Source organism: Charadrius vociferus, unplaced genomic scaffold, assembly GCF_000708025.1.
Source record: "Charadrius vociferus isolate BGI_N301 unplaced genomic scaffold, ASM70802v2 scaffold529, whole genome shotgun sequence".
NCBI classification, from domain to species: domain Eukaryota; kingdom Metazoa; phylum Chordata; class Aves; order Charadriiformes; family Charadriidae; genus Charadrius; species Charadrius vociferus.
In genome coordinates this window covers 1,038,243-1,046,733 of record NW_009650172.1, presented here as the reverse complement: position 1 = coordinate 1,046,733, position 8,491 = coordinate 1,038,243, and the positions used below count along the sequence as shown (strand labels likewise).

Here is an 8,491-nt window from a genome sequence, read left to right as displayed (position 1 = left end):
GAGAGCTCGGCACCCCTGGACTTGAACTTTAGCACCCTCTTCTGCAGGAGTTTCAAGAAAAGGATCATCGTATCCCGAGCGAGCAGTCCGGAGAGCCAGGCAGGCACAGGGCTGGAGCGGAGAAGAAGCCAGCTACTTTCTCCGGCGCCGTTTTTATGGGGTTCTTTATAAAGAAATAACACCGGTGAGAAAACACCAAGAAGCCGGGGAGGGTTTCTAGCGCTCGGGACGCTTGGTGAGCGGCTCTGGGACTGCCGTTAATCACTGCGAGGAGCCCGTCCTGCCGTGCAGATGTGTTTGATTGGAGCGGCGCGAGGATTATTTTCTTTTGACTGAAGGCAACCCAGCCCCGCCGGATTAAGCCCTTTGTGTGCGCGCGAGTGTGCCTTCATGGGAGCTGCTCCCGCAAAACCGGCTGCAGGGATTTCGGGGACCATCCCCTAGGTTGGGGGGGACAGTCCCAGGGGAGGGGGAGACCTCCTGCTTCTGTGGCTCCGGGACGATGCCGGGACAGTAACTTCCTTCGCAGGCAGCGCAGCGTGCTCCGGGATGGCCGTCTATGCCCTCACGGGCTTCTCGCTGGTCAGCCTGCTCAGCTTTGGCTATTTATCCTGGGACTGGATGAAGCCCAGTTTGGTGGCCGATGTGGCCACGGACCCCATGGAGAAATCGCTGCCTCCCGCCTTTGCCAGGCCACCCCACATCATCTTCATTCTGACTGATGACCAGGGCTACCACGACGTCGGGTATCATGGCTCAGATATCCAGACGCCAACGCTGGACAGGCTGGCGGCCGAGGGTGTCAAGCTGGAGAACTACTACATCCAGCCCATCTGCACCCCGTCCCGGAGCCAGCTGATAACCGGCAGGTAAGCCAGCGCCTGCTCACACCCCACTCCTGTCCCCTCTTCTGTCCCTTCCTTAGCTCTGTGGGGCTTATCCCCAGCTCGCTGCTAGATCGATGCGCTGGTGTGTTGGCAGATGATGGAGATCCTCCAGAGAAAGGTGTCTTGCTGGCTTTCTCTACTTTCTCTAGAAGGCTCCCTGGGTAAACGGCTGATTTTCCGCATGGGATAAATAGAGGCACATGGCAAGGCCAAAAATGTGGATGCCATTGGGTAATGGATGTCACTTTGGAAGAGGGTAATCTCTGACCACGAGGCGCTTTGGTGCAGGGCAAGGAGTTGTGTGCAGGCCAGTCCTGTGCTGCTCTCACACTGGCCCTTGGGGGGAATTTGCTGCTGGGCTGTGGGGTTGAAGGTTGTTCTGTCCTTCACCTACGAGTCCCATGGTCCTGCTTGCACATTCAGTGCTGCCCTGGCCAGGGAAGGCTGGATGCTGGTCCATCACCCTCTCCCATGGCAGTACGCTCAGGTCTCTCCTGTTCCTGGGCCCTTCTGCCTCCTGAGACAGACGGGACTTTCCCTGGAGCAGGGCTGGGAAGTCAGCACTCACTGTAGGAGGCAGATCTCATCAGATCATGTCCTGCTGAGGAGCGGGCCCCAGGGAGGTACCTATGGATGCGGTCACCTATGGACTGGGGGTGCTGGAGCCCACCGGGGTCCAGGCAAAGACCTCTCTTCACTCCTGATGGCTCTAGAGGGATCCCAGGCATCTCCAGGATGTGCAAAGCAGGGGAGGACAGGGATGCATGGGCATCCAGGTGGGGCACTGCAAACTCACAGGGATTGCTACACAGCTCTTGCCTGTTCTGCCCAGCCCTGGCAGAGCCCAGCCACCTCCCCTGACCTGGCAGCAGCAGGGCCAACTGCTGGTGGCATCCAGGGAGAGCAGTCAGCGTGCTTTTGAGATGTCTGCTGAGCTCCCTCTCTCTTTTTTCACATCTGCTTTTGGTACTTTTGGATGGATGAGGTGCTCCCTGTGTCTGGCATGGAGCTTGCTCTATGGGGTTGGGCTGGGTGATACGGAGAGCTACATGCATTTGGGGTCTCTGGTACATAAAGTGCCACCCAGCGCTGCTCCCCATCACCACTGATTCCTCCTGGCTCTTCCCTGGCAGGTACCAGATCCACACAGGGCTGCAGCACTCCATCATTCGCCCTCGGCAGCCCAACTGCTTGCCCCTCGACCAGGTCACCCTGCCCCAGAAGCTGCAAGAAGCTGGCTACTCCACGCACATGGTGGGCAAGTGGCACCTTGGCTTCTACAAGAAAGAATGCTTGCCCACCCGCCGGGGCTTTGACACCTTCCTGGGCTCCCTGACGGGCAATGTGGACTACTACACCTATGACAACTGCGACGGGCCGGGTGTTTGTGGCTATGACCTGCACGAAGGGGAGGACGTGGCTTGGGACCAAAGCGGGAAGTACTCCACCTTCCTCTACGCCCAGCGCGTCAGCAAGATCTTGGCATCCCACAGCCCCAAGGAGCCCATCTTCATCTACGTGGCCTTCCAAGCAGTCCACACACCTCTGCAGTCGCCCAAGGAGTATATCTACCGTTACCGCTCCATGGGCAATGTCGCTCGCCGCAAGTATGCCGCCATGGTGACATGCATGGATGAAGCGGTGAAGAACATCACCTGGGCTCTCAAGAAGTATGGTTATTATGACAACAGTGTGATCGTGTTCTCCACCGACAATGGTGGGCAGACCTTCTCCGGGGGAAGCAACTGGCCACTACGGGGCCGCAAAGGAACGTACTGGGAAGGCGGAGTCCGTGGCATTGGTTTTGTCCACAGTCCCCTGATCAAGCACAAGCGCCGGACCAGCTGGGCACTGGTTCACATCACGGACTGGTACCCAACTCTGGTCAGCCTGGCCAGGGGCAACCTGAGCAATGTTCCAGGCTTGGATGGCTACAATGTCTGGCCTGCTATCAGTGAGGGCAAGGAGTCGCCACGAACCGAAATCCTGCACAACATTGACCCCCTGTACAACCACGCGAAGTACGGCTCCTTGGAGGATGGCTTCGGCATCTGGAACACGGCTGTGCAAGCCTCCATCCGCGTTGGGGAATGGAAGCTCCTCACTGGTGACCCAGGGTACAGCGACTGGATCCCCCCACAGACCCTGACCAACTTCCCGGGGAGCTGGTGGAACCTGGAGCGTCTCACTGATGGCCTGAGGAAGTCCGTGTGGCTCTTCAACATCACCGCTGACCCCTACGAGCGCTACGACCTCTCGGACCAGCGCCCAGATGTGGTCAGAACCCTCCTGATGAGGTTGGTGCACTACAACCGGACAGCCATCCCGGTGCGGTATCCCGCAGAGAACCCCCGGGCTCACCCGGACTTCAACGGCGGCGCCTGGGGACCTTGGGCCAGCGAGGATGAGGGGGAGGAGTGGGAAGACATCGGGGAGCCCCTGAAAAGTAGGAACAAGAAGAAGAAGTGCAAGATCTGCAAGCTGCGCTCCTTCTTCCGCAAGCTGAACACCAGGCTCATGTCCAACCGCATCTGACAGGAGACTCCCACAGCATCAACCCAACCTGGCCAGGGTGGAGCTCTGGACGGCAGTGCTGCAGGGTTGGAGCGAGGGAGAGGGATGGACAGGGAGGTGGCCAGCACACTCTTGCTTTCCCTTGCTCCAGGGTTCAACCCACAACACCTCTTCTCTCTGGTTGGACTGGTGGCCGCAGGGAGGTGGTCCCGGTGGGCGAGGAAGGGTGATGTGGGCTCAGCTGCACTGCTTGGCGGTGGTGTACAAGTCCGCTGAGCTGGGCTGGCCCGTGCACAGCTCATTCCAAAGAGAGACACCTTTTTCTCAAGGACTTTGCAGGCAATCGCAAGCTCCGGACTTTGCAAGGGTAGGAGGAAGTGCAGGACCCTGGGGTGGCGATGCAGAGGGGCTGGCCAGTCCCGGCACCTCTGCCTGCAGGTTGTCCCTCGCCGTTTCCCTGTACGTGGGTGCTCCTGACTTTCTGCCTGCTGCCAGGCAGCTGCCTTCTTTGCTCTTGTGCTGGGAACTCAAGGGCCTCCCCAAAACCCAAGACCACGGTGTTTCTTTATTATACTTCTTTGTGGAAGGATGTTTTCCTGACCATGGATGTCAGACCTGAGATCGCCAAGGCTGGACTCAGCCTTGCTGCTACAGGGACCTCACGTGGGGCCGTGGCTTCTCCTCTCTGCTGGCTTGAGGGGCTGGGAGAAGCACCGGTGAGGAGCTACGGTGCATGGAGATGTGGTTGGATGCACTCAGAGGACAGGTGGTTCTCCACAGCCCCACATTTGGGAGACAGGTTTGCCCCAAGCTCTGGTGGACTTCACATGGGTCAACCATCCAGCAGACCCTTTCATCCACACTTCTGCCTGGCCAGATCTGCCATGCGTATCGCTGTGGGCATCCATGTTCCTCCCCATGCATTCAACGCATCTGACCAGCCAGCCGCCCCTGCCGCCCCTTCCCAGTGCTGCAGCTGTCCCCGTCCCCACGTTCCCGCTGCTCAACCTGGGGCTGCAGGAAGATCTCAAGAAGATCTCTACAGAGGCTGATGTGCTGCTCTGTAGCTGCAGGACTTCGAAGCCGTGGCAGGGACGGGAACAACTCCCTCCTGCCAGCACCGCACCGCGTCCCCTCGCCGCAGATGGGGACCGCTCTCCCAGCAGCGCACGCGTAGGGGGGGAAACACCTCCCCATCATCCGCCTGCCATGGGGAGCCAGCCCATGCGATTGCCGGGGGCCAGGCGGTTGGGGAGCCGGGGCAGCAGCAAAGAGCCGTGCCCCCGCGCCTTCGGCAGGGTGCGAGCGTGCGTACGTGTGCTCGGAGGAGAGCTGGCGAGGATGAAAGAGGGTAAATAGCTTTAAAAGCATTTTGGATGCATGGTGCATTTCCATTTACACAATGTGTTTTACATTTCTCCCCACAGGTTTCTCTTGGTGCAGCGTGTGTAGGCGAAGGCCCTGCTGTGAATTTTGAAAATAGTTATTTTTGTCTCTGGAAAATGAGGCCCGTTAGGACTTGTCAGCTCTTGGATGAGCAGTGTGGGCTTTTTTTTTTTTTTTGTCCGTAGCAGTCCCCTTTGTAAGTAGCATCTTTCAAAGGATTTAAAAACAAATGGCCTCTGAGGTGTGACAATTGGCAGCGTGCACGCTGAATACCTTTCAGTGCGCTTTCAAGCCCTGTGTGTGAGAGGGACGGGGACGGGAAGAGAATGCAATGACACGTTTGTATTTCTTTTTTTTTTTTTTTTTTTTTTTACTCTTAGCTGGATTTTTTGGGGGAATTGGGATTTTTTTTAGAAACAAAGAAAAAAAAAAAAAAAGCTGACAGCAAGGCAGAATAGAGGAGGCCTCTTGTTGTAGAGGTGGGAAGGAGTTTGCAAAGCCGGAGCGTGGCAGTGTGTGTGCTGGTCCCAGCTGCTCTACGCACACCCATCACCGCCCCATCCCATCAGCCCCCTGCATCCCTATGGGCATGTCCGCTGTGGTGGCATCAAGGCCAGGTTTCAGAGGGGGACTCAGCTCCTCCGTTAGCCCCAAGATGCCCCATCTCCATCCCCGGCTCTCTTAGCAACTCGCTCCACGGGGACTGGGCCCTGCGGCATCATCCCGGTCCAGGTGAGCCCCATGAGGATGCTGCACATCCTCGAACTACCTCAACCGGCCAGCCTGGTCCCCCGGGACACGCACCACCAGTGTGCCCGTCGGCAGCGGAGCTGTGGCACCGGCTGCCATTTGGCAAAGCCAACCGGTTGCTGAATATAAAGCAACGCTTTGCTGAAGAAGAGGAGGCTGCTGCAGGCTGAGCCGAAGCCGGAGGAGGGCAGGGGATGACGGCTGCGGGGGGCTCGGGCGCGAGTCACGGCAAAGGGGGAGCTGGTGCTGGAGGGAGCGGGAGAGCGGGGCTGGCCGTGGGGCGGCGACAAGGCTCGGGAAACGGCTTTCATTTCCATATTTATATAAACGCATCCAAGTTTAGTCCTTCTTTTATTTTTTTTTTTCTTCAAAAATGGAAATTTCCATGAAAACATGTTTGATTTTTCTCCCTTCACTTTTACTAATATCCTCATGAAAAGTTTCATCTGGTCTTGCTTCATCCCCGTTTTCTGATCTGCTGGACTTATGCCGGGTTCGCACAGTCAACTCAGCCGTAGCGTTGGATCTGTGTTCTTTTTTTTGTTGTTGTTTTAATTAAAAAAAAGTTGCGTTCTGAATTTTTACAAAAAGAAACAGTTGAAGGAAAGTCTTAGTCCCCCAAAACAAAGAGGAAAAGTAGGCAGGAGCATCTCTGGGTGATTGGAGAGTGCAGAGCATCCAGCCTGAGGACAGCAGTTGTCCTTCACTGCTGTTTGCAGTCCCGCTATATCTGAATGTTGGGTTGGGAAGGGGCAGGCTGTGGCTGCCACGTGGGCTCCCCATCCCACCACTGCTCATGAATGGTTTCTATGGGGAAAAATGCAGCAATGTGCCAAAATCCCATGTTTTCACACCGTTCAAGCCCCGTGGGAGTGTCCGTGCGCTCTGGCTGCCGAGGGGTTAATGCAGCTGGTGAGATGCTCAGGCTGGTGGAGCTCCCTGCCCAGCCCTGATGCTGCACCCAGGAGATGTGTTCGCAGACGGGCTGAGTGTTGCCCTCCGTCCCAACCACCCTTCAAAGAGCCGTGGGAGCCCATGGGCTGCTCCAAACCCCGGGCAGGAGCTGGGTGCGGGATGGGGCCTTGCAGAAGGGATGGAACAGGGGGATGCGTCTGGGGCCATCAAGGTTCTGGGCTGGGAGGAGGCAAAAGCAGGGTGGGATGGAGGGGATGGAGTCGGGATGGACTGGCTGCCTCCACCCTGCCAGCTGGAGGGAGTCAGGATGGGGATGGGGATGGCTGGAGTTGGGATAGGATAGTGGGGTGGATAGGATGAGGGTGGGATGAGGATGGGGATGGGGATGAGGGTGGAATGGCATGGGATTGGGATGGGGATGGGATGGGATGGGATGAAGATGGGGATGGGATAGGATGGGGATGGGGATGAAGATGGGATGAAATGGGGATGGGGATGGGACGGTGATGCGGGTGGGGTGGAGTTGGGATGGGACGGAGATGATGGGGATGGGATGGGTCAGGAAGGATTGAGGGAACCTGGAAGCCTCTCCAACCCCACAGACATCTTCCACTTGAGAGAAGGAAGGGAACAAGCCCAGTAGCAGGAAAGGGGATGGACATCTGAGTTAACTGCCGTGGTGGGAGGGCAGCAGGGCACCCTGGGCACCCCATGATGGGGAGGGGGTGCTCTGGGCCAGGGGCTGTATCTCATGCCAGGCAGTCATGTCCTTTCCCTTCCAGGACTCCGAGGACATGTGGTTTTGCAGAAGTTTCCTCAGAGCCAGTGCACGATAGCCCCAGGCAGCCGCATGGCACCTGCTGGGGGTCCCCAAGTACCCACGGCCATGTCCATAGGAGGGTCCCTGCGCGTGGACCCTGGTGTTGGGGAGAGGGTGGCCCTGGGGACACCCTGGCCAAGCCAAAAGCAGCTTCATGTGGCCACAGGAGCGAGCGCTGGGGCCCGCAGGGACAGGGCACGTTTGCAAACACAACCCTAAATGTAAATCGGTTCTCCTTACCATGGTATTTATAATCTTTATCTAAAAATAACCCCAAATTCAGCTTCCCAGAGGACAGCAACTGAGCATCCCCCAGACCCCAGCTTGTGTGTGAAACCGTCCCAGTAATTTTGGGATCTCTGCAGTATGTAATTCGCAGCCCCGCTGGTTGGGCATGCCAGGCACTGCTGCAAGCTCCCGAGGACCCATTCCCCTGGGAGGAGGGGGGACCTGCTGAGGACCCCCCCCCCCAGGGACACGTTGGTCCTCCCCGAGCACATCCAGTGCGTTTGGGGTTTGGCATCAGAGCTCAGGTGCCTGGGGCAGTCCCATGCTGGGATGCAGAAACTAAATATTTGTAGGTAGAGCTGGAGCAGGCATGGGGAGAGCAGGAGGCTTTTCTGGAGATGCAGCCCGGTGATGGAGAGGAGCCTCTGGGGATGAAGGTCTCCATCAGGCGGCCAGACCCGAGCACGGCAGCAGGAGGGCAGCTCGGCTCCAAAGCCCTGCGGGAGCAAATCTTGGGGTAGCCGGGAACAGAGACATCGGCCAAGGAGAGATGTGGGAAGAGGATCCTGAGGCCCCTGGGAGAGGGCTGGGACTGGTCCCCTCCCCCGGGAGCTGATGGGAGAGCCCTCAGTTTTTTTTTGCCCCATCCAGAGCTCTTGCTCCCCTTGGGCTGTCCCCAGGCACCGGGGAGCTGAGCCACGCAGCAGTTCCCGCTTGGGAAAACATCATCGGCAAAAAGCAGAGCGTGTTCAGCACCCAGAAGCCTGACACCCCCTCACACTCAGAGAGGGAAAAATGCCGAGGAAAAGGGAAAAAAAAAATAAAAAAAGAATAGAGAGAAGGGCAGGGAGGGAGGAACCCTTCTTGGAGAGCCGTGTTTCTGCCAGGCAGGAGAAACCTGGGGATGGAGGCAAAGACCCCACGGAGGGGCTTTGCCATCGCCCCCAGCCCCGATCAAGGGGTTCGGGCTGTGGGGGTCCAGCGGGGGCCC

General features: G+C 57.9%; 1 protein-coding gene across 1 annotated transcript; it reads left to right on the top strand.

The window, feature by feature from the left end:
- The first annotated feature begins 549 nt into the window (after window positions 1–549).
- On the top strand, window positions 550–3,422 carry ARSI (arylsulfatase family, member I). Its single transcript, XM_009892588.1, has 2 exons — window positions 550–869; window positions 2,021–3,422. Exons 1-2 carry the CDS (start codon window positions 550–552, stop codon window positions 3,420–3,422), a joined length of 1,722 nt encoding a protein of 573 aa, XP_009890890.1.
- The last annotated feature ends 5,069 nt before the right edge of the window (window positions 3,423–8,491 follow it).